This window comes from Dendrobates tinctorius, unplaced genomic scaffold (genome assembly GCF_039654945.1).
Source record: "Dendrobates tinctorius isolate UK_male_01 unplaced genomic scaffold, ASM3965494v1 ptg000007l, whole genome shotgun sequence".
In the NCBI taxonomy this organism is placed as follows: domain Eukaryota; kingdom Metazoa; phylum Chordata; class Amphibia; order Anura; family Dendrobatidae; genus Dendrobates; species Dendrobates tinctorius.
The window spans coordinates 52,677,077-52,702,724 of NW_027361675.1; the positions used below are offsets into that span (position 1 = coordinate 52,677,077).

A 25,648-nucleotide genomic window follows, 5' to 3' on the forward strand; every position below is an offset into this window, starting at 1 on the left:
TATCAGATCCATTTTTTTTGCTTACCAGATGAACTAGGGAAACAAACAGATCCTTTAAAAATGAAAGACAAACAGATGGCTAATTATCTGATTTGTTTTCAAAAGACTTGAATGTTATCTGATCTCTGCTGGATCCTTTTCTCTATGTAAAAACAGACTAAAAAGTGTTCTGCACAACTTTTTTGCCAGTGAATTGCTGCTGGATCCATTCTAAAGGATCACTACTGGACATGTGAACATGGCCTAAGAGTCCTGTACGGCAGTACCTACAATGTCTCCAGGTCCATATATTGTGCCCATAGGCAGTTCTGTGTGCAGGCATGTTCTGCACAGTACAGAGGCCGGTAAACAAGCACTGAACAACTTCAGTATTGTCCATCACACTCGTTTAGTGGCATGAACTCCACTTATGTAAAAGCAACAAAAATGATTGTGTGTGATTGTTGCAGTATGTTAGCATTTGGGCCCCATTTAAAGGGAACATGTTGTGTAAAATATTAACCTGCAACTATAGGGTTAATCTGCAGGCCTATAGCGTTCTGACACATTGCAGTACCGGCAAAAATACCTCCTGCTGGAAGGAAATTAACTTTATTGCCCCGTGGCAATGTTCAGCCTCCAGTCATAGGGGTGGTGCCAGCTCAGTTTCAGTCATCGCGCTGTGTATACAGAGCGGTGACTGTAACTGCGCTTCTGGCCCTGACTGACAGACGGCTTAGCATTAGAGTCAGCTGTCAGTCCGTGCCAGGGGGCAGTTACAGCCATCTTTCTCGGTACACAGAGCAGTGTCTGAAACCGTGCCGGCACTATCCCTATGATTGGAAGTCGAATTCTGCGGCGGGGGGATAAAGGTAATTTTCTCCTCCTTACTGCAGGCTCCGCACAGTGTCGGAACACTATTAACCTGCAGATTATCCCCATATCTGCAGGCTAATAGCATTATTCTACTTGACCGATTCCCTTTAAACTATTGCTCAGGGCCTCACTTTGTCTAATACCAGCCCTGCGTATGTAGAAGGCATAAAGTTGTTGGCTGACTTAATTTCTGATCTTACTACATTCACAACAATCATACATATAGAATGTACAATATATGCTGATATTTTGTGAATGCACTTAACGGGAACCAGTCATCTGACTAATGCAGCATAGATCAGATGACAGGTTCCCTTTAACAGTTTATACTTGAATAATTAACAATTAATTTGAACGACATAAACTCCTCATTATAACAAGAACAGATGTGGACCTTGGTTTTATCTCTCCTTAAGTACAATTTTTTTTTTCCCAGAGGGGGGAGTATATGAAATGTCATATGGGAGCCACATACAACTTTTCCCTCTAATCCAGATCCGTAAGACAAACAGTTGTACTGTAATAGGTGTGTTACAAGAGAAGACAAAAAAGTCTCACAATTTTTATTTTCCCATACTATTTGTATTTGTATTCATTCCTCAAGTACATCATTATATATGCTCTTGTGCTATATAAACACTTGGTGCCAGTGAAATTCATTTCTGTAGACAGTAACAAATCTTATCACCATTTCAGTGTTGAGTGTGGGCTGTCATAACAGAATATTGTACTTTTCACCTTTCTGAAGTGGATTTCTTTCTCACTAGCTCTGAAAAAAATCACCAAAACATTAGCACTTATTAAATATAAGCAGTTTTACTTGCTTTTTGAGTTTTCCCTGGACTATTGCTTCTATTCAGCAAACCTAAACAGAGGAAACTTGAGATAATCATCAAGGAAGTTTTAGGGTTTCTTAGGAAACCTACAGAATTTAGATATTTCCGATAAGGTAATGGTCATAGGGGAAGACACACTTCAGTCATCTTGAAAAAGCTGATAAAATTGAACAGTAGGCTGTATTTTTATATCAGTGGGTCTAGAAAGAAAATAATTACAGTTGAGTTCCCAATATAGCCATATATAACCTTATTACTTTGCATTGCTGAGGAGAACACTGGATCTGGGTCCCGTAAATCTTTTTGGCAAACTCTAAGGGCTCATGCAGACGTCCGTGGATCTGTGTCCAGTCAGACCTCAATTCAAGGATTCATATTTTCTATAAGGTTGTCGTGCTCTTGTCAGGAGAGCTCCGTGGCCAGTTTGTGCATTGCAGTCTGTAATCACTTTGAGGACCTGCAGCAAGTCCTTTCATTAGGGTTTATGATCAAACTGAGATCCACGGCTATCTGGATGAGCTCTAAAATATTCTCTCATTCTCGCTCGCTTTCTTATGCTTGCTCCCTCTTGGGCTCGCTCTTGCTCCCTCTTGGGCTCGCTCTTGCTCCCTCTTGGGCTCGCTCTTGCTCCCTCTTGGGCTCGCTCTTGCTCCCTCTTGGGCTCGCTCTTGCTCCCTCTTGGGCTCGCTCTTGCTCCCTCTTGGGCTCGCTCTTGCTCCCTCTTGGGCTCGCTCTTGCTTCCTCTTGGGCTCGCTCTTGCTCCCTCTTGTACAAGTCAAAAGATCAACACCTTTTCTAGACAGTAATACTGTCTTATGTGCTACAGGATGATTACTTTTGTTGGGCATGTTCAATTCCTTGTTTCCTTTCAGTTAATGCTGTGCGCCACACAGGTGCAACAATGCAAACTAACATATTTTCAGAGATCATTTGATAAGTGTTTTTAACTTTTACAGATTTCAAACTATGTAACATCTAATCAGTCAACATTTCAGAGACTTGAATTGGCAGATTTTTGTCCACTGCACACCACATCATTCTTTTCATTCATATTAGTTGTAAAAGTGGTATTCCCATCTCCAAGATCCTATCCCGATATGTAGTAGGTGTAATGATATTAACAAATACTAAAGTTAGAAATGTAGTATAGTTTTCTGATTAGCTATGTCGCTTACTCCATCTGCAGGACATTGAAGTAGCTTAGATATCAATGGTTACAGCCACTAACAACTGTCACTGTGCAAGTGGCTGTAACCATAAGCTGCTGCAATGCCCTGCACACGGGGTAAGTGACATAGCGAATCATAACTATACTACATTTCCAATTGAAGGTATTTGCTAATATCATTATTATTATACCTACTGCATATTGAGTTAGGATCTTGGAGAAGGAAATACATATTTTAGACAAATTTTTCAAAACAAAAAAAAACAATATACAGATGTAAGTTTGGATCCAAGTCTCTAAAGCTCCACTTTCAGCTTGTTTGACATGGCACTTCTGGGTCAGCAAGTGGCCAGTGCTGTGTGTGAGGGGGATGACATTTTCAATAGCTAAGCCAGCCCCCTTCTCTGTCAATTCATTGTATATGGGCAAACAGAGCAAAAAATCCACTCGCCCTTCTAGTAGTCGGCCATCGTGCGCTTGGCAAGTGCACCGGAGTCATGCAGCAGAGTCAGTCCCATAGAGGGTATCCAAAAAATAGTAGAGGATTCAGCAGTTATGGGTATATAATTTTAAAAATATAATTTTTTTTTTTTTTTAAATATTAAGTACTGTGTATTGTATATGCTATAGCTACATTGGAACACAATTTATTTCTCATTGTTAGTTCTGGTCAAGAAATGAATAACTTCTTGATGTACATGTTATGACTTTATTACGTGGCAGCTAAAATACATAAGAGGCGGGTATATCTTATAGCTAATGAGATTTATTAATAATCGTCAGGCTTCTATAATAATTTGTTTGCCATACAGGCTTCTTGACTTGATTTTCATTCAATATCTGTTCATCAGATACATTTTCAAGTTTTAATCCTGAGATTCCCGTCACTTGTCAGAAAGGCATCTATTTATTAATGAAGCTTTCTATGTATTGTACATAAACTTATATGCAGAAGAGTGTTCTTCAGCTGGCTTAAAATGGGGCAATTATTATATACGGTATATTTTATATTTGGTATTTTTTCATGACTGGTAGTATTTGTATTCCCGCCAAAATAAAATTGCTTCTTAAGGATAAGACTCTTCTTAATCATTTGTCACTGTAACGACCCTGAACATTTTAGTGCGTTGGTGTTTTTGCTGTTTTGTGTTGACTCCTCCTGTAACTATGGCTATATATTCGGTAAGTGCAGTGCTCATCGATCACTAACTGTAACTTTTCTTTGGCAGTTTTCATCTGTAGCTTCATGGTGGCAGCTCCAATATTTGGTTACTTGGGAGACCGCTTCAACAGAAAAGTGATCCTGAGCTGTGGGATATTCTTCTGGTCGGCCATCACCTTCTCAAGTTCCTTCATCTCCAAACAGGTAGAATATGAATGGACTGAACTGTGTTGATGGTAAAAGGGCATTTAGTCATCAGGAATGAAAGTTGTCAATCTACTGTAGTAATGTCTCCTTTTAGTACAACTCCTCGTATCGCACCAACATATGGTCTATATTACATCATCAAAATATTGTCATGCAAGAATGTACAGATTATGTATTTGGTTATTAGCTGTATGGAAAGGTCATATGCTACACAGACTCTGAGCTTTATAAAGGGATGTTAGCAAATGAAGAGGTTTTATTATACGATATATATCCATATTTCATTGCTGTCATTTTCACCTTTTCTTTTCTTGAAAATCACTGGATTGATACATTGGTATTAATTTAGGATTTAACACTATAAAATAATGCTACCAAATGCAAACGCTCACTTTTAGAAATCTGAACATTGTTTTTTGAAGTGTGGTCCTTTTTCACCAAGAAAAAGAAAATAAAAACACTCCTCATATTCAAAATTCAAAACCAAACCATCATTCCATGCATAATCGGTAAAGGTAAATGTGTGGTTTTTTTTTTTTTTCCTTCTTTATCCTTTTGACACTAATAATGACGCCGCGAAAGAGACATTGTACAACCAGTATGTGTGTAGAAATGTTACACTTTATTTTTCGCTGTCAGTAGTGTGCCCTTTTAGTGATCCAGTAGTTTGTTTTTAAGCACTGAAATACAGTGGGGAAAAAAAGTATTTAGTCAGTCAGCAATAGTGCAAGTTCCACCACTTAAAAAGATGAGAGGTGTCTGTAATTTACATCATAGGTAGACCTCAACTATGGGAGACAAACTGAGAAAAAAAAATCCAGAAAATCACATTGTCTGTTTTTTTATTTTATTTGCATATTATGGTGGAAAATAAGTATTTGGTCAGAAACAAGCAATCAAGATTTCTGGCTCTCACAGACCTGTAACTTCTTCAAGAGTCTCCTCTTTCCTCCACTCATTACCTGTAGTAATGGCACCTGTTTAAACTTGTTATCAGTATAAAAAGACACCTGTGCACACCCTCAAACAGTCTGACTCCAAACTCCACTTTGGTGAAGACCAAAGAGTAGTCAAAGGACACCAGAAACAAAATTGTAGCCCTGCACCAGGCTGGGAAGACTGAATCTGCAATAGCCAACCAGCTTGGAGTGAAGAAATCAACTGTGGGAGCAATAATTAGAAAATGGAAGACATACAAGACCACTGATAATCTCCCTCGATCTGGTGCTCCACGCAAAATCACACCCCGTGGGGTCAGAATGATCACAAGAACGGTGAGCAAAAATCCCAGAACCACGCGGGGGGACCTAGTGAATGAACTGCAGAGAGCTGGGACCAATGTAACAAGGCCTACCATAAGTAACACACTACGCCACCATGGACTCAGATCCTGCAGTGCCAGACGTGTCCCACTGCTTAAGCCTGTACATGTCCGGGCCCGTCTGAAGTTTGCTAGAGAGCATTTGGATGATCCAGAGGAGTTTTGGGAGAATGTCTGATGAAACCAAACTGGAACTGTTTTTGGTAGAAACACAACTTGTCGTGTTTGGAGGAAAAAGAATACTGAGTTGCATCCATCAAACACAATACCTACTGTAAAGCATGGTGGTGGAAACATCATGCTTTGGGGCTGTTTCTTTGCAAAGGGGCCAGGACGACTGATCCGGGTACATGAAAGAATGAATGGGGCCATGTATCGTGAGATTTTGAGTGCAAACCTCCTTCCATCAGCAAGGGCATTGAAGATGAAATGTGGCTGGGTCTTTCAACATGACAATGATCCAAAGCACACCGCCAGGGCAACGAAGGAGTGGCTTTGTAAGAAGCATTTCAAGGTCCTGGAGTGGCCTAGCCAGTCTCCAGATCTCAACCCTATAGAAAACCTTTGGAGGGAGTTGAAAGTCCGTGTTGCCAAGCGAAAAGCCAAAAACATCACTGCTCTAGAGGAGATCTGCATGGAGGAATGGGCCAACATACCAACAACAGTGTGTGGCAACCTTGTGAAGACTTACAGAAAACGTTTGACCTCTGTCATTGCCAACAAAGGATATATCACAAAGTATTGAGATGAAATTTTGTTTCTGACCAAATACTTATTTTCCACCATAATATGCAAATAAAATGAAAACAAAACAGACAATGTGATTTTCTGGATTTTTTTTTCTCAGTTTGTCTCCCATAGTTGAGGTCTACCTATGATGTAAATTACAGACGCCTCTCATCTTTTTAAGTGGTGGAACTTGCACTATTGCTGACTGACTAAATACTTTTTTTCCCCACTGTATGATAAAAGTGTAATTATATAAATTATCACCACATGTTTATAGGACAAGTATTTCCAGAACCAAGACAGTTCCCTGGCATGTAGCTCACTAGTTTGGCAAAGCTGTGGTGGGTGTAGAGGTAGCAGATGCATCTGAGCTTTTGTTGTGGAGAGGCTTTTAGGTTTCTCTAGCGCCAAAGACTTTAATATTATAAATTTGACATTGTAAGTAAGTAAGAACCTTGTTATTGATTTCATATCAAGGGGGTTATCCCATGGACAAAGTACATTTTAATCAATAGATTTTGGTCCAATAATTTTCATAATTGGATGTGTTAACAAAATGTTCCTGTGCTGAGCTCGTATAAATGTGCCCTTACTGTGTAATGGCTGTGTCTCACCACGCAAAGCTGCTCCAGTTCATAATCTGCACATATCACAGCACCTACTTGGGGGGGGTGGGGGGGGAGAGGGGAAGCATAAGTAATTTATGCATCGTGTATAGGCAGCAGGGGCTCACAGCTGCTGCTTTCTGAGGTTACACAGTTACCTGCCTGAGGTAGCACAGGTGTGAGCATTTCTTCCACGTCTCCAGCCCTCTGAGCTCACCATAAATTAAGTTTGTGAGGTAGAAGCTCCAGTGACCCAAGGGCTTGTATGTCATGGACTTCGTTTATTATGATCTCACAGGTCTAGTGACACTCCTGTGATAAAACAAATAGACAAATGTGTTACCTCAGAAAGTAGAAGCTGTGAGCACCCGCTGTGTCATCTGTGTCCTCACTTATTATGTGACTTGTGTTTCCCTTCTGGACAGGAGCTGTGGTATGTGCAGACCATGAACTGGAGCAGTTCTGCTTGGTCAGACACAGCGATTACACAGTACACAGCAGGGACACATTTATAAGTTTATCTAAGAACCGGAACATTTTTAACACATCCAGTTGTTCAAGTTGTTGTTGTTCCAAGATCTTTTAAAATGTACTTTGTTCATGGGAAAATTCCTTTAATGTAAATGTCTGAAATGAATGGGTTCCAAGATGTGAATGGTGAGAAGATAGGACGAACAGCTCACATTTACAATCTATTGGAGCCAGCTTTAGAGTTACCCTAAAACTACCTCCATGTGAAGGCTCATATGGGGTATTATAAAGTTATTTGAACATCTAGTTATGTCACATTCTTAGACACTAATAAAAATGTATTTGCTCAGCTGAAAAGGTAACACTGCAGGTATTGACACTACTATACCGGGATCAGGTTCTGTGGCAGTACATGTTCCTGGTAATTACTCTTCTTTGTTATTCCAGAATCCTCTTTTATATGGCACTGGCTCAGACTTTGTTACAACCTGTCATTCTCTTTTCTGTAGTAATTATGACATAACCACTCCAGAGAATTACAAGGCAACATGAGGTTGAAAAGTGAGAGGTGTCACATTCCTACAGAGATTAACTAGAACACGGAGAGTCTCCGCCAATCTAAAGCTTTATTTTTCATTTTAATATTTGCATTCCAGTAGCACATGTTTTGTCACACCCTCCTCTGATGTTTCCTGTGTGAATACATCCATAGTCCTTTGTTTTAGTTTCCATAAGCTCCTAGCAGACAGTGTGCAGTATGTGATCACACTGGTTACAATGCCAAGGTTAAAGACTTGAACCAAGCATAAAAATGATCTCTCAACGATAGTAATTTTTTTCTTATTTAGGGTTGAATCCAACACACAGAGGGTAGAGGTTCTGATACAATCATTAAGTGTGCAGCATGCATAAATGTCAGCTGAGCTCAAAAATTTTGGAAGGACCATTCTACCATCTATGGGGGTACCCCAACTTTCTCCAACTTCAGATGTCAGAGAAAGATGAGTGTTCGATTTCAACATGTCCTATATGTTGTTGTCATAGGAAACAAGCCATTGCCAGAGGTGTCTGAGAGCGCCTTATACCCTTCACTATTGTCAACACATGCATATTGAGCCGAATCAAGCCAATATGCATATATTGGGGTATCGGGAGGAATAACTGTTGGCCAATCAAGCATTCCATCTTACATATTAAGCAGATGACCACTCTACTTGTAGATGTCTTAATGCTAGCGTTTATCATATTTCTGGGTTGCCCTATTACAGGAGCCGATATTTGCTTTGATAGAACATAATTACATTGTGAAAACATGTCTGCTTGTCATGGCTATTATGCATGGCTTAAAATAAGGATTGCTGCTGAGAACATACAAACTGTATGGGGGCGAACAATCACGGCAAGGTCATTCATCCCCATGCACACTGCACACTAAGATGACTGACGCAAGCAAATGGAAGCATAATGAGCTATGAGTGATCTGTTGATCGGCACTTGTTAGGGCCAGATTATTTGCCTATGTAGAAGGACTCATATTTAAAGGGAATCTGTCACCCCTTTTTTGAGATATCATATAATGATATAATTCAATTGTGTGTCACATAAGGATTCTCTTAGTACTTTTGCTTCCCCCTGACTCCGCACCTTTCATGCATAAATGCCTTTTTTATATCGGTTCCGATGTATGTAAACTGCCACGGTCTGGTCCGATGGGCGGGGCTTATTCACCTGCTCCCCCCCCCCCCCCGTCTTGCTCTACACAAGAAGAAATGAGTAGAGCAAGACAGGGGGGGGGGAGAAGGTGAATACATTTTAGTCTTTGGTGTTTTTATTTTGGATGGGAACCTTTTGAACAATCTTGAATTAGACTCCTCACAACCAGAAACTGCTCTGAACACAAGGATCGCATATCATCATCTCATTTTCCATTCATTGTGAATATCCTCAGGTTTTATTTGTCTAAATGGCCCAGTTTATTATCCTCAATGAAGTAAAGTTTTTTTGTGAATTACATTAGCTGAAATAAGCACTTCTTCTCACTTTGTTAATTTACAGAATCTACAGTGTGAGGATCACAATAATACCAGGGACTAGCACCAAAATTAAAACAAACTTATTGCCCGAGCTAAAAGAGCTCAGCAATTTCATTAGTCCATTTCCCACGTGTACTGTATATTCTCGTTTTGTTGGGTCCCCTGATTATAGCCACTATTATTCCATTGTTTTCCTGGCCCAGCCTCCAAATTTAATTTTATCCAACTATGTTGTCATTTCAATAAAATTCCCAGTAACACATTGTAAGTTGGTAGATATATCTACGTTATATATCCTGTCCAATCACAAGCCCTAAATACTTGTTGAAAATAGCAGTCCAAATTTTTTTTATGTTGGTAACGTGTTCACCACCTCCAAAGAGGGCGGAATTGTGCTGCAAAGAGGCCATATATTGTTCTTGCCCAGGGGGCCCATTTCTGTCTGTGGTGGCCATAGCCGGTTGTGTAGGACTTATGTATACTGGAGCCTGCACAGTGTGCACAGCATCTGTACGGAGCAATTCGGCCTCCCTGCTCTGTTGTACAGGCCCCTTCAGAAGCAATATAGGGGGGAATACCTCTATGCATGCAGAGTCCAATCAAGCAAACAATATTTCATATTGTAACATTCTAAGGATTCAAACAGAAAAAATTTAATATGCTTCGATATACAGAGGCATATAGATGCATCATAAAAGCCCCATGCACATCTACAGTTGTGGCCAAAATTATTGACACCCCTGCAATTCTGTCAGATAATACTCAGTTTCTTCCTGAAAATGATTGCAAACACAAATTCTTTGTTATTATTATCTTCATTTAATTTGTCTTAAATGAAAAAACACAAAAAAGAATTGTCCTAAAGCCAAATTGGATATAATTCCACACCAAACATAAAAAAGAGGGTGGACAAAAGTATTGGCACTGTTCGAAAAATCATGTGATGCTTCTCTAATTTGTGTAATTAACAGCACCTGTAACTTACCTGTGGCACCTAACAGGTGTTGGTAATGACTAAATCACACTTGCAGCCAGTTGACATGGATTAAAGTTGACTCAACCTCTGTCCTGTGCCCTTGTGTGTACCACATTGAGCATGGAGAAAAGAAAGAAGACCAAAGAACTGTCTGAGGACTTGAGAAACCAAATTGTGAGGAAGCATGAGCAATCTGAAGGCTACAAGTCCATCTCCAAAGACCTGAATGTTCCTGTGTCTACTGTGCACAGTGTCATCAAGAAGTTTAAAGCCCATGGCACTGTGGCTAACCTCCCTAGATGTGGACGGAAAAGAAAAATAGACAAGAGATTTCAACGCAAGATTGTGCTGATGTTGGATAAAGAACCTCGACTAACATCCAAACAAGTTCAAGCTGCCCTGCAGTCCGAGGGTACAACAGTGTCAACCCGTACTATCCGTCGGCGTCTGAATGAAAAGGGACTGTATGGTAGGAGACCCAGAAAGACCCCACTTCTTACTCCAAGACATAAAAAAGCCAGGCTGGAGTTTGCCAAAACTTACCTGAAAAAGCCTAAAACGTTTTGGAAGAATGTTCTCTGGTCAGATGAGACAAAAGTAGAGCTTTTTGGGCAAAGGCATCAACATAGAGTTTACAGGAGAAAAAAGAGGCATTCAAAGAAAAAAAAACACGGTCCCTACAGTCAAACATGGCGGAGGTTCCCTGATGTTTTGGGGTTGCTTTGCTGCCTCTGGCACTGGACTGCTTGACCGTGTGCATGGCATTATGAAGTCTGAAGACTACCAACAAATTTTGCAGCATAATGTAGGGCTCAGTGTGAGAAAGCTGGGTCTCCCTCAGAGGTCATGGGTCTTCCAGCAGGACAATGACCAAAAACACACTTCAAAAAGCACTAGAAAATGGTTTGAGAGAAAGCACTGGAGACTTCTAAGGTGGCCAGCAATGAGTCCAGACCTGAATCCCATAGAACACCTGTGGAGAGATCTAAAAATGGCAGTTTGGAGAAGGCACCCTTCAAATATCAGGGACCTGGAGCAGTTTGCCAAAGAAGAATTGTCTAAAATTCCAGCAGAGCATTGTAAGAAACTCATTGATGGTTACCGGAAGCGGTTGGTCGCAGTTATTTTGGCTAAAGGTTGTGCAACCAAGTATTAGGCTGAGGGTGCCAATACTTTTGTCTGGCCCATTTTTGGAGTTTTGTGTGAAATGATCAATGTTTTGCTTTTTGCTTCATTCTCTTTTGTGTTTTTTCATTTAAGACAAATTAAATGAAGATAATACCAAAGAATTTGTGTTTGCAATCATTTTCAGGAAGAAACTGAGTATTATCTGACAGAATTGCAGGGGTGTCAATACTTTTGGCCACAACTGTATAAGAGCCCCATTACTGTACTGTAGAAAATGGAGCATATACTTGGTTGCGGCCAACTGATCACTTGCTATGCCTCTTGAACACCTCATACATATGCACACTCTGCTTGGCTGATCATGCATGCTCTAAAAAGGAGAGAGCGTAAACTGCTGATTGTGGCTTCCCTGAAGCACAAAGAATAGGAAATCCAATTGCCTGATCATTCATTGGGAAAGTCTGCACATCCCAATACACGTTAGATGGCTGGCCGGGCCTGGCACTGGGATCAGCTGACGTTACTTCATAGACAGTATGAGCAATTTCTCCTTACAATGTTCCATAGTATTTCTTAATGAAAAAAAAATATATTTTTTTTCTACTCTAGGGCGTGATCCAGCATTCATGATTATTTTATGTCATTATTGTTTTTCTTTTTTTGTTTCAAGATCTGGGTAGACTGCACCCCCATAGCTTCTTATTAGGTTACAATGAGTGCTAGGATCCATAGGAACTTTGAGAATGCAATGGATAAAGGAAAGAACTGTACGCCAAAAGACACTGAAAAATGCTTCAAACATGATGATCAGGGATGAGCGAATGTGCTTGGAGAAGGTTTTGTCCAAGCATGCTCGTGTGCTAACTGAGTGACTTCGGTGTGTTCAAAAAATATGTTTGAGTCCTCGCGGCTGCATGTTTTGTGGCTATTCGACAACCGCAACACATACAGGGATTGCACCTGAGACATGCAGGTGCGGGGACTCGAACAACTTAAAAACAATGCAGTTTTCTCCACGAAACTGGAGAAACTTCGATGATTCCGGTTTTATGTGTTTTTGTGTATTTACATAGAGGTACAAGTTTTAAAGGAAGTTTTAGGTATGATGGGAAATGTGAGGCCCTTTGAAGAATTGAGCTCTCTACTTACTCTTCTTTATTCGCATAGCTTCAGGCATAGCACATTCCATGTCTCTGCTGGTTCCACAACTCTCACAGGCTGGAAGAGGATTGTACAGTGGTACAACCATAATCCTGATGTAAATAAAGGGTCTAAAGCAGAAATGTCAAACTCCAATACACCGAGGGACAAAATTGAAAGCTTGGACATAGTCGTGGGCCAACCTTGATATTTGTTAGATAAAAAAAAAGTTGAAGTTTTCCTTATCAAATATAACAAACTTTTTCATATGGAAACAAATTTTGAAGGGGTTGTCCTGTGAATAAAGTACATTTTAATTGAGATCTTAGAATAAAGTATTGAAATATAATATGCTATGTAAGAGCAGGAAAAAGCTTATGGCCCAATAGCCTAATTTAAATATGTATTAACAAAGGATAAAAAAACTTGAATAATACAGAAAGCATGATTAAAAAAGTGCCCCTAAACACCATATGATACACCCACAGTACCCTCCACATGCATGGTATGATGGCCCTACTGTACCCCTCTCACTTAATCCCTCCCGACAAAGAATGGTGACCACAACACAGTATGATTCTCCAACTGTATTCCCTACACAGCCTCCATACAGTATAATGGCCACAAAAAGTGCTCCATATAGTATAACAGGGCCCTGCATTGCCTTCCATACAGTATAATTGCCCCACATAGTGCTCCATACAGAATAATAGCCACAAAAAGTCCTCCATACAGTATAATGGGCCCCACATAGTGCTCCATAGAGTATAATCCATCCTACATAGTGCGCCATATAATATAATGGACCCCACATAAAAAAATAAACACTTACCTCTCTGCCCGTTCCCCCACTACTCTTGTCTCTCCATGGTGTCTTCAGATCCTCTGCACACCTCGATTCAGGGGGTGTTTTGTAATGATATAAACGCGCCCACTTTACTGAGATGTCAGGCGCAGAGAGATTGATAGAGGGAGTGTCAGCTGGTGCTCTTTCCTCCATCATTGCTTTCAACTGTATCGGCATATAGGTTGCTGATATAGTTGAAAGTGTGATGTCAGGAAGGTGACCCACCTGGCATTGCGGGCCAAATATACTCGGGGACCCACGCAGTATCGCGGGCCAAATATACTCAACCCTGCGGGCCAGATTTGGCCTGTGAGCCAGAGTTTGACATATGTGGTCTAAAGCATGCATTTTTTTTTTCACTTTTCCCTAGTGGATGAAGCATCTTCATCTTGTATTCCGACACCATCAGATTTCTATTTAGGCATGAAGACATATGTCAGCATGCAATCCCACAGCAGTGTTACCTATTGTCATGCAGACTGCGTAAATAATACACAAAGTGCATAGCCTGAAGGATAGAGACCTACTACAAAGAAATGCCGTAACGTTTTATCAAAGTGTAATGACCTAGGTCTCCACCACAAAGGCCAATGGGCTTTCTAGACCTGCATATGTCTAATTTTCCTGGTTAGACAGTCACCTGAATGCTTGACTTATAGGGGTATTACAGTTTCACTAAAGGTTATTCTCTGTATGATGAAAGTATCAATGCTGCATAATTTTTTTACATTTTAAAAATCGACTGTGTACTCTCACTATGACCAGGACTGATTTGATATCCACTAGAAGTAAGCAATAAAGGTTCCTATTGAGCAATCTTGAAACCTGTAAGGAATTGATGCAGAAAGAATATTGGAAAATTGTTTAACATTGCATAATACTATGAACATTTATTCTTCTCAAACTGGAATACCCTTTTTGGAGTTAGCAAGGGGACTTGTCAGTGTACTCACTCATTGTGCGGAGAGAAGTTGTCCGGTGGCAGTGCCGTGTAAGTCTCGTATTTCCCTATGGTACCCAGCCAGATCTTTAAACTGATTTTTCTGAAATGCTGGGAAAAATAGTCTGTCCGTACCACTGCAGCCAGGTTTGATTCGTATTGATCACTTTTTGGATAGCATTAGTGGACTGACAGGTTCCCTTTAAAAAGTAAATTACATCTGTATATATAGAGTTCAATGGAACAGGCCACAGTTTTGTTTGTCAGATTCATGAGCAATCAGAAACTAAAAATCTCTGCCTGCTTCTGTATGATATAGGAGGCATCTGTGAGTACAGTAGAGGGCTCATGTAACTCTGGGGAAGCCCTATTATGGCTACATATAAAATGACGCTATAATACGTATGTGTGCACAAGTCTTTAGGATAATGTTCTCCAACTATTGCCATTCTATGGTCTACCTGATCCTGTTCTACAGATTAAATGGATGCTTTTAGTGAAGAAATCTGCTTTGTGGTTGTTCTTTAATCCGCGTTTGACTTCTGGGTGTAATTAGGTTTAGGTGCATAGCGGTGGGACTGTAGGTGGGTTGTTGGGCTCCGGGCCCTCTGCCAGCCAGCCTATGGTGTTTGTATCTGCCTCTTGTATTAAAGATTGCGTTGGGGCTTGCACAGATCGAGCTCCCGGCAATCTTAAATATATCGCCAGTGGCGGCGCATGTGCAGATTAAGATCTTTCCTCAATGATGAGCAAGAATCTCAATTAGTGCATGCGCCACCACCAGCACCATTTAATTGAAGACCACTGGGAAATTTAATTTGCCTAAGCGCAGACCGTGGCGTGGATGGCGCTGGCACGAACTTTAAAACAGGAGGCAGATACAGACACCAGAGGTAGGCAGAGAGGCAGGAGTCCAACACCCTACCGGAAATCTTGGCCCTATGCACCTAAACCATATTACACCCAAACTTCAGCTGCTGATTAAAGAACAACCACAGAGTGGTTTTCTTCACTAAAGGTATCTGTATAATCCCTAGAACCGCTCCATTACCCTTTGTATCCTAAATCCTACAGTGTAAATAATATAGAGCATTTATGTCCCTGCCTGCTTATATCAAGCACCGCTAACATTTCATTTATATAGTCTACTGTAAATTCTGATGATGTTGATAGTTTAAAAACCTCCATATCATATGGATTTGTTACATTACTATGTAGCTAATTTCTCCATTTTTTTTTTTTTCTTTCATTTCATCTTTAACACTAACTAGGGCTAATTGTTAAACCTATGCATTTTGCTGGTGAAGGTAAATTTGCCGTAAGATGAACCATGCAGATCAAAGCCGAGACCAAACAAAGCCGTGTAATGATTTTGCCTTGTTTGTTGGGATTGTCTGGCTGATAATAGGACCCCCGCCAGGAGATGCACACCCTGCTTCTTTTTTTTTATACTTGTGTATTCCTATGACAGACCCCCTTACCAGTTACTTTGGCAACCAAAGAAAATTGCTTATGCATTAACACTTTCCAGGCCGTAAGGAATCAGTACGGACGTGTGCACTGTTATGTACTAAACTAAAACAATATTTGGTATGTGTATTTCTAGTAATCTGTGCATAAATGTTGTCTTTTTCAGTATTTCTGGCTGCTTGTACTCTCTAGAGGACTTGTAGGTATCGGAGAGGCCAGCTATTCAACCATCGCTCCCACCATCATCGGAGATTTGTTTACCAAGAACACCCGCACGCTGATGCTGTCAGTCTTCTACTTTGCTATTCCTCTTGGCAGGTAATGGCTGTTACATGGCGCATACTGTGCTGTATATGAGGAGCGCTCACCAGGGACTGCTCTTAGTCAGCACAACCGATAGGACTATTTATAGTGATGGCACTCCGGGTGCAACCGCTTTCCATACCGAGCACACATTGTACATGTCAGTGCTGGGTGGTTTTGTCTTTCCACATTAACCCATTGTTCTAATGTGTGTGTGTGTGTGTGTGTATATATATATATATATATATATATATATATATATATATATATATATATATATATATATATATAATTTTAAGTATGTGAAATAAGCATTGGAATGAAAAGAATGAACATGAAATGGTTACGTCATTGTTAAACATGTTAGATGGACTTTGCTTCCCTTTAAATTGGTGCAAAAACCGCAGATGCAAAAAAACAAGCGCTATATGTTATATATAATGCGCAGAAACATTATTTTAAAAGTTGTACGTTTAGACTTATTTTTTTTTTTTTTTTAGTCCTTAGGCTTTCCCTGTGTAAAAATAATATCCGTATTACTTGCCCTCTGCCGCTTCAGCGCTGCTATTGTGCTTTTGCCCCTGGTCTTTGGTGACAGAGCTATAGCAGTAATGCCATGTTAACAGCACAAAACTGCCACAGTAATCACTGAACTCATCAAAGCTGTGTTTGTCTATTCGGGCACGACTTCTGTATCAAAACCATTTCTTCAAATGGGGTGTAGTGCACTGCTGTGCACATTTACATCTGATCTTAAAGGGTTATTCTCCAAAAAAAAGTTATTCCCTCTCCAGTGATCCATAGATTGGGGCTTTGGAACCCAAGAACTGGGGTCTGCAGCACCGTGCTGAAAAGAGCAGAGATGCACATGTTCGACCTCCACTCTAGTCATTGCCAATGGGACTGTCAAGTGCAGTGCTTGGCTATTTCTGGCAGTCCCATAGACAATGGTAATGAGGTAGAGCATGCACATCTCTACTACATTTATGATGGAGCTGCAGAGCCCCATTCTAGGGAATCTAGAGCACCAACCTCAGGATTGCTGGGGGTCCCAGTGCTTACACCCCCCCACCGGAAGCAGCAAGACCTACTTTTATCTTTCCCATTGCCCATGAGGACAAGGTCCTCTCCCCATCAGTCGATTTTGTTTGCTTAATGTTATATGAATCTAATCCATTTTCTTATGTACAAGACCCTGGAATTAATTGTGCTTTATAAATAATAATTAATTTGTTGTTTTTTTTTGTGTATAACTCTTCCAAGCTAAGTACTGACTTAGAGCAATAACCGACCCTGGCATGCATATAACAATAAGACAATGAGATTTTATAACAGTGACTTGAAGATACAGCATGTGTATATAAGAGGCAGTTTGTAACATAAACCTTGTTTGTATTTTTCCAAATTCTGTCTAAAGTTATATATAACCACCATTTGCACATCTTAAATGTGTTGTCCGCTACTCTAAGGCAGTGTGCCCACGTTGCGTTTTTTAAGCGTTTCCGCGGCGCTTTTATATGTGCGTTTCTGCCGCGGAAATGCTTAAGAAAAGCATCCAATGGAATCCGCACATGTTGTGCTAATGGTGAGTTTTTTTCAGCTGCGTAAACGCTTAGCGGAAAACGCAGCATGTCCATTAATTTTGCGTAAACGCGTGCGTTTCCGCATACATACAATTATATTGCAAAAACGCATAGGAAATGCATGCGTTTTCCCGGGAAGAGGGTGTGCGTTTCCACTGAGGATAGTGAAACCGGCGCTGATGGGCCTCAGGGATTGAGTTACATAATGTCACATGATCCCCGAGAGAGCCAGTGCCGACACCACTTGAATGGCGCCAGCACAGGAGGTGAGAATAGGTTATTTTACAAAGGGGGAAACATGAGGTTTGTCCAAATGGTGGGCATCTCCGTTAAGGCTAGGTTCACATGCAAGGTTTTTGCACCATTAGAAAGCAAGTAGTCTCCTCCAATCGAAAAACACTGCACATGATGGAGATGTTTTTTAATTGGAGGAGGCTACTGGGCAGGTCTAGTCACATGTCCATGCTTTAGCAGCCATTTTGAAAAATAGTACAGTCTATAAGGAAGTCTATGCTACAAACAAAGGAGAAGAACCTATAATAGTTATATATTAAGTGAAACAAAATCATGCTCTCAACACTTTCTTTAAAATATGAATAAAGTACACAACCCTTTGTTTCTGGCCTGAATGATTTTTCTTGGTATACATAAATGTTGTAGATTTTCTAATTCTGCCCTTCTCCCTACAGTGGCTTAGGATACATCACCGGTTCAAGCGTCAAGCAGGTGGCAGGGGACTGGCGCTGGGCACTGCGGGTAAAGTATTAGCATTAGTTTCTTCACATCAAATATTGTATTTAAAGATAAATGAATATACACTTACTGTCTAAAACAATAGTTGGACCTCTTATACTGCAGCCTTTGGTCTTATGAAACCATCAAATTGGCAAAGAACCTTCAAATCCTAAAACCGCTACTACTACAAAGACTTGTATATGGAAGGAAGGAGAAATTAGTTTAGCATACTGTTTAGGTGTCCTTTATTCTTACTCCTATTTTCACATACAATAAAAAATATGGCTGATTATGGAAAAACTTCTAGTTACTTACCAAAATTCTCTATTTTATTGTTACGTGTTCATCCCTTATTGCAAAATCAGAATCATCCTAAAAACCTTATATCTAGAAGACAGTACTAGATATAAAAGAAAAATTGAAAAGCCGTATCAGCAAGCAGTAGGTGAAAAATGGTAGGGGCAGAGTGAGATTCCCTAGACAGAAGTAATATAGATTTGTAAGCAATTCCATTACTTTTAATAAATCATTTTTTTTTTAGCTTTGTGGGTTTAGACCAAACGGCGTTTGTTGCTCTGTTAGAAGAGACAGCAAGTGATGAAAGCTGACATGTTATATAATAGGCAAATCATTGCATATCAAGCTCTGAAGATCAAATTCAGGCGTGTAGATGTAAAGCTGACAATGCTGAAGAATCCTTTGTCTGGCTGACAGAATAACTGCACAGTGCTCTTCCACATTCACCTGCTGCTTTCTTTACAGAAGCCGTCCCATTAAGGAATGTAAAGAAAAACATGTGTATTAATATACTCCCCTACCGCCGCTCTCTCCGGTGTCCAGAGCCGTTCTGCTCCTCTTCTCAGTGATGTCATCGCTCTTAAGCTCTCTGGGTCTCCCTATGCTCTGTGACCTGTAAGTGGCTTCTACAATGTAAGCATATAGAGCGCCAGAACGAGTCTCCATAGATTTACATTATAAATCAGACTTCTGGCATAGAGTGAGCAGGCTGGTCGCAATTGTGGTGATGTCACTGAGAAGAGGAGCAGAACAGCGCTGGACATCCGTGAGCGCAACGGTAGCTGAGTGTATTGCTACACTCACACTATATTACATGCATATATACATATTTCATGAATAAAAACGTAATGGGAGTGCTTTGCAAAATAAGACTTGCAGTGCCTTGTGAAAGTATTCGTCCCCCTGGAACTTTTCAACCTTCCCACTTATCATGCTTCAAATATAAAGATACCAAATGTAAATTTTTGGCGAAGAATCAACAAGTGGGACACAATTGTGAACTTGAACAAAATTTATTGGTATTTTAAATTTTTGTGGAAATTCAAAAACTGAATAGTGGGGCATGCAATATTATTCGGCCCCTTTAACTTAATATTTTGTTGCGCCACCTTTTGCTGCGATTACAGCTGCAAGTCACTTGGGGTATGTCTCTATCAGTTTTGTACATCGAGAAACTGAAATTCTTGCCCATTCTTCCTTGGCAAACAGCTCGAGCTCAGTGAGGTTTGATGGAGATCGTTTGTGAACAGCAGTTTTCAGCTCTTTCCACAGATTCTCGTTTGGATTCAGGTCTGGACTTTGACTTGACCATTCTAACACCTGGATACGTTTATTTGTGAACCATTCCATTATAGATTTTGCTTTGTTTGGGATTATTGTCTTGTTGGAAGACAAATCTCCGTCCCAGTCTCAGGTCTTTTGCAGACTCCAACAGGTTTTCTACAAGAATGGTCCTGTATTTGGCTCCATCCTTCTTCCCATCAATTTTAACCATCTTCCCTGTCACTGCTGAAGAAAAGCAGGCCCAAACCATGATGCTGCCACCACCATGTTTGACAGTGGGGATGGTGTGTTCATGGTGATGAGCTTTGTTGCTTTATGCCAAACATATTAAGTTCGATTTTGGTTTCATCTGACCAGAGCACCTTCTTCCACAAGTTTGGTGTGTCTCTCAGGTGGCTTGTTGCAAACTTTAAGCAACACTTTTTATGGATATCTTTGAGAAATGGCTTTCTTCTTGCCACTCTTCCATAAAGGCCAGATTTGTGCAGTGTACGACTGATTGTTGTCCTATGGACAGACTGTCCCACCTCAGCTGTAGATCTCTGCAGTTCATCCAGAGTGATCATGGGCCTCTTGGCTGCATCTCTGATCAGTCTTCTCCTTGTTTGAGATGAAAGTTTAGAGGGACGGCCGGGTCTTGGTAGATTTGCAGTGGTAAGATACTCCTTCCATTTCAATATGATTGCTCGCACAGTGCTCCTTGGGATGTTTAAAGTTTTGGAAATCATTTTGTATCCAAATCTGGCTTTAAATTTCTCCACAACAGTGTCATGGACCTGCCTGTTGTGTTCCTTGGTCTTCAGGATGATCTGTGCATCAAACAGAACCCTGAGACTATCACAGAGCAGGCACATTTATACGGAGACTTAAATATAATCCACCTGTGTGTAATTATCATTAGTCATTTAAGACAACATTGGATCATTCTGATATCCACAATGAACTTCTGGAGTGAGTTTGCTGCACTGAATGTAAAGGGGCCGAATAATATTGCACGCCCCACTTTTCAGTTTTTTTAATTTCCACAAAAATTTTAAATATCCAATAAATTTCATTCAACTTCACAATTGTGTCCCACTTGTTGTTGATTCTTCACCAAAAATTTACATTTGGTATCTTTGTTTGAAGCATGATATGTGGGAAAAGGTTGAAAAGTTCCAGGGGGGCTGAATACTTTCACAAGGCACTGTATGTTGTATTATTGTGTTTAGCATTGGATAGGGAATGTTACATTTTTGGAAAGAAATTCTAATGCAGGGATAAAGCTAGCCATACACTTTATAGATAATTTGGCTGAATGTGCATGTATTCTTAAAGTGAATCTGTCAGCAGGTTTTTACTATATAATCTTGCTAGCAGCTTAATATAGAGCAAGAGAGTTTGATATCAGGGATGTGTCTTTTATTAGGCTGGGTGCTGTAGTTTCAACACAACATGTTTTATCAGCAGGAGGCTATCATTGCCTGACTAGGTCTCACGTGCTCAGCAGTCAGGCTAATCTGTGTACCCCCGACCCCACCACTGATTAAAAGCAGCAAGCTGACAATGCACATTGTACACCGGAACTAACAATCAATGGTGTGGGCAGTGTAACACGCGGCTCAGCATTCTGTTCAATGCTACATTTACAGCAGAGAAAACAGATTTTATCAAAACTACACCAAGCAGCCCAGTAAGTGACACATTGCTGGATTCAGGCTCTTTCCCTACCTTATGCTGCTTTCAGATTACATAACAAAAACTTTCTGACAGATACCCTTTTAATGAGTGGAAAAGGCTGCCTCTAGACCATTCTGGAGAACAAAAGGCATGTTGAAATTTAACATTATATAGGGGTTCAGTTCTATGTTGGTCTCTTGGATGTGCACAGGATTTCAATGTCAAAACAAGGTTTATTGTCCTTCATAAACGTTACCACTTCAAAATGAAGTCAGCATAAATTAATAACATAAACAGTTCTTTCTTCATCACAATGCAACAAAATTGATGTGACGATCTTACAGTTACAATAGAATGGTAGAGTTGGAAGGGACCTCCTGGGCCATCTGGTCCAACCCCCTGCTCAAAGCAGGATTAACTAAACCATCCTAGACAGATGTCTGTCCAACCTCTGTTTGAGGACTTCCATTGAAGGAGAACTCACCACTTCTCGTGGCAGCGTGTTCCACTCATTCATCACTCTAACTGTCAAGAAGTTTTTCGAATATATAATACCAATCTTGGTATTGCAGGCAGCAGCTAGAGTAGTTTTAATCACTTTCACCAAGAAATATACTTCTGTTCAGCTCCAGCACAACTCATTCTTGGCTGTCTCAGCTGCCTTTCATTCAGCTTGTAAGACCCAGATTGGAGTATGGGAGCAACCTTTTCCCACCCCATCTCTTTTGGTCTCTCCTAAATTCTGAACCCAGAATTCACTTAAACAAGCTACTCCATAACCTAGTGTTACTGTTGCACACTTCCTGTGATTTATGTCACTGAGGCCAGCCACCTCGGTGACACATTCATACTGTCAATGACTTTTCCTGATGCCCTCTTACAATACCTAATACAGCTTTCTTCCAACATCTGCTATAGTGAGAAAGTGGAGACCGACCAGTACACATTAGATAATCAGATGGTACAGCAAATATCTGTGTATTTAGTTAACATTGAACTAATTTGTAAGGCTATCTTTCGGCTTTGGTCACTCTTCAGGAATTCCAGTATTTTTGAGATCACCAATAGCATAGCCTGTAATGGTATTCTTTCTGCCAAAAATAATGAACACAGATGGAAATTAGACCACACTCTTAGTCAATATTCATCAGTATTTGAGAGCTGTTATGGTTCCAACATGAGTAGAAATCCCCGCATTAGTGTGACCCAAGAACAAATATACGGTACTCCTCTCGTGCTAGTGTAATGAAATGCTTAAAACTGAATGCCCTAATATACTTCTAAAGAGTAATAAGAATCCTGATCAATGAATATTAAAGGAGGCCCTTCACAGTGAAATGCGGAGAGCTGTGCAGGGCAAGATGGCGATCCATGCAGATGCATTATTAGATATCTGCTCCTAATCAGTAGTCGCATCTGAACGGTTCACTCCCAACTTTACACCACGTTTTGCCGTCTAGGATTATAACAAAGTCTCTTTCCTGTTTTAAGGGAAAAAATAACAACAAAGCTGGTTTCCATAGCTTTAGCACTGACCTCATATACTTCACACTTCCTTTCTTTTTCATCTAAGTGCAAGCATTGCTTGTTTGATCATAAATCTGATTTTAAGGCTTAAAACAGGAAGCATTGCTTCTTCACCTCTGACTCGCTCTAAAACTATGGCGTATCCAGTCAGTAACTAGGGAGTTGTAGCTATAATAAAGGTATATTTCTGTCCTTACCGAACAGCCAAAAATAGAGAACATTTATTTCCAGCTTCTCGGTGTTCAACATTTTGGTTTGTTTTCCGTGCGTTTCTGTATGAATATATGAATTATCATTATATATATATAATGACAATTATTGAAGAGGAGTGGCTTGGCTGTACTAAGCTTCAGTATAAAAGCGATTTGGCTGTTATATCAAATGTACAACTAGAATTACTTCTACAAAAATGGGCAATACCATTGAACATTTTTACTAATTAAATGGTACAAGTGTAAAAGACCATGCTGAGAGCAGGAATGTGTTAAAATAAATAAAGTGACCATTACTCAGTGCGATTTAGCTGCCACGTCAAGTCGCTGGTATCTGACTTTGCTGCAGCATTGGCATCAAGTCCATCATTTATGTGATTAATGCAGCCAAAAACCGGTCAGATTGGCTGCAGCAGTCACATGAAAGATGGACATGACAGGCATGATGCAGGACACAGGGTTTGAACAGAAGTGTAATGATTACTTTATTATATCACATTTTCTGCTCTTAGTCTCTTTTTATAAACCAAAATGTGATTTTGTGATCTTTCCCATTGCCTGTTTATTGGAACATCATGATGTAGTATATTTGTCCTGAAAGCCTGGGTGCTTGGGGCAGTATGTCTTGAGGCATCATCAAGGAGGCTCATTAGGATTAAACAAACGCTAAGTACTGAGGCCTAGAGAACCCCTACTAATGACTCTGATCACAACCTTCCAGCAGTGTCTCCTATTTAATATAATTTTCTAATCTATTGACATTGAATGTCTTTTTTTTTTTTTTTTTTTTTTGCAGTAGTTTTAGATCAAGTGTTAACTATATTTATATAATAATATATTTAATGTCTTCAGGTCTCCCCGGTGCTTGGTATGATAACTGGAACGCTAATACTGATATTCGTACCATCGGCAAAGAGAGGACACACAGAACAGCTAAAGGCACGGAGTTCTTGGTTCCGAGATATGAAAGCTCTGGTCAAGAAGTAAGTCACATGAAGGTCTAAGTGCCATACAGGGAAAAGTAAGATTGCGTGAATGCCGTGATCAATGCCACACTACATCTGTACAACATTATATATGCTTTCCCAAGACAAAATATCCATCTGCAGCTAACCTCACTTGTTCAATGACTTGTGCTTTAAAGAGAACCTTCCAGCACAATTTTGTAATGTAAAGTCATAGTTACTATAGTTCTGTAATACAGATTACATTGATACCTTTGGTGAAAAAATCCATTTGGTTGTTCTTCTGTAATCGCCATGTTTCTGCTGATTACATTTCGGTACACAGGTGCCAGACTGTTCCCCGAGTCCTCTCCTTACGGTCTGATTCCCCAGCCCCTCCGCCTGCCTCCGGTCTGTGAATGACAGGTCACTGCTGATTTTAGGCAGTGGAGGTCTTTCACAGACCGGAGGCAGGTGAAGGGACCGGGGAATCAGACCGTAAGGAGAGGACTCGGGGAACAGTCTGGCACCTGTGTACCGAAATGTAATCAGCAGAAAACATCAAATGGTGATAGAGAAGAACCACAAAGAGGATTTCTTCACCAATGTTACCAATGTAATCTGTATTACAGCGTCATTACAGCCATGTGTTTACTTTATATTACAAAAACGTGCTAACAGCTTTACTTTAAATGTCAAGTTACAGTACTCTGCATCAAGATATGGTTAGTATGATGTGTGATACATTAAGTACACTACGTGTGTGTTTATGCGTCATCATTGCAGAATTGAAAGAGAAAGATTCAGCGAGGAAGGAGTTTGAAATCTTAAGTATAAAACTTGGCATTTATTATGCACTTAAAAAAAAAAAAAAAAAACCTCAAGGATATTGACAGTGGTGCATCCCAAAGTTATAAGACCTACGTGTTTCGACTCATGGTCTAAGACATGGAGTTGAAACGCGTAGGTCTTATAACCTTGGGATACACCACTGTCAATATCCTTGAGTTTTTTAAAAGTGCTTGATAAATGATAAGTTTTAGGCCGGGGTCACACTTGCAAGTGTGATGCGAGAAACCCGCGGGAGCCTCTCGCATCAATACCCGGCACTCGGACCGGAGTGTGCGGCTGCATGTCTTTGATGCTGGACACTCGCGCAAGTTTCTCGCAAGTCTGACCCCGTCCTTATATTCAAGATTTCAAGCTCGCTGGATCT

The 25,648-nt window shown here is 40.3% G+C and overlaps 1 protein-coding gene across 4 annotated transcripts in view; it reads left to right on the plus strand.

The window, feature by feature from the left end:
- SPNS2 (SPNS lysolipid transporter 2, sphingosine-1-phosphate) overlaps nt 1-25,648 on the plus strand; it is a 162,513-nt gene that overhangs the window by 93,551 nt on the left and 43,314 nt on the right. For all 4 annotated transcript variants that reach the window (XR_012231974.1, XM_073574650.1, XM_073574659.1 and 1 more), the window contains exons 3-6: nt 4,089-4,225; nt 16,055-16,206; nt 18,464-18,530; nt 24,341-24,471. Coding sequence is in view for 3 of the 4 variants with exons in the window: in XM_073574650.1 (XP_073430751.1) it covers nt 4,089-4,225; nt 16,055-16,206; nt 18,464-18,530; nt 24,341-24,471 (487 nt within the window). In the remaining variant the exon portion in view is untranslated. The remainder of the gene's footprint in view (nt 1-4,088; nt 4,226-16,054; nt 16,207-18,463; nt 18,531-24,340; nt 24,472-25,648) is intronic.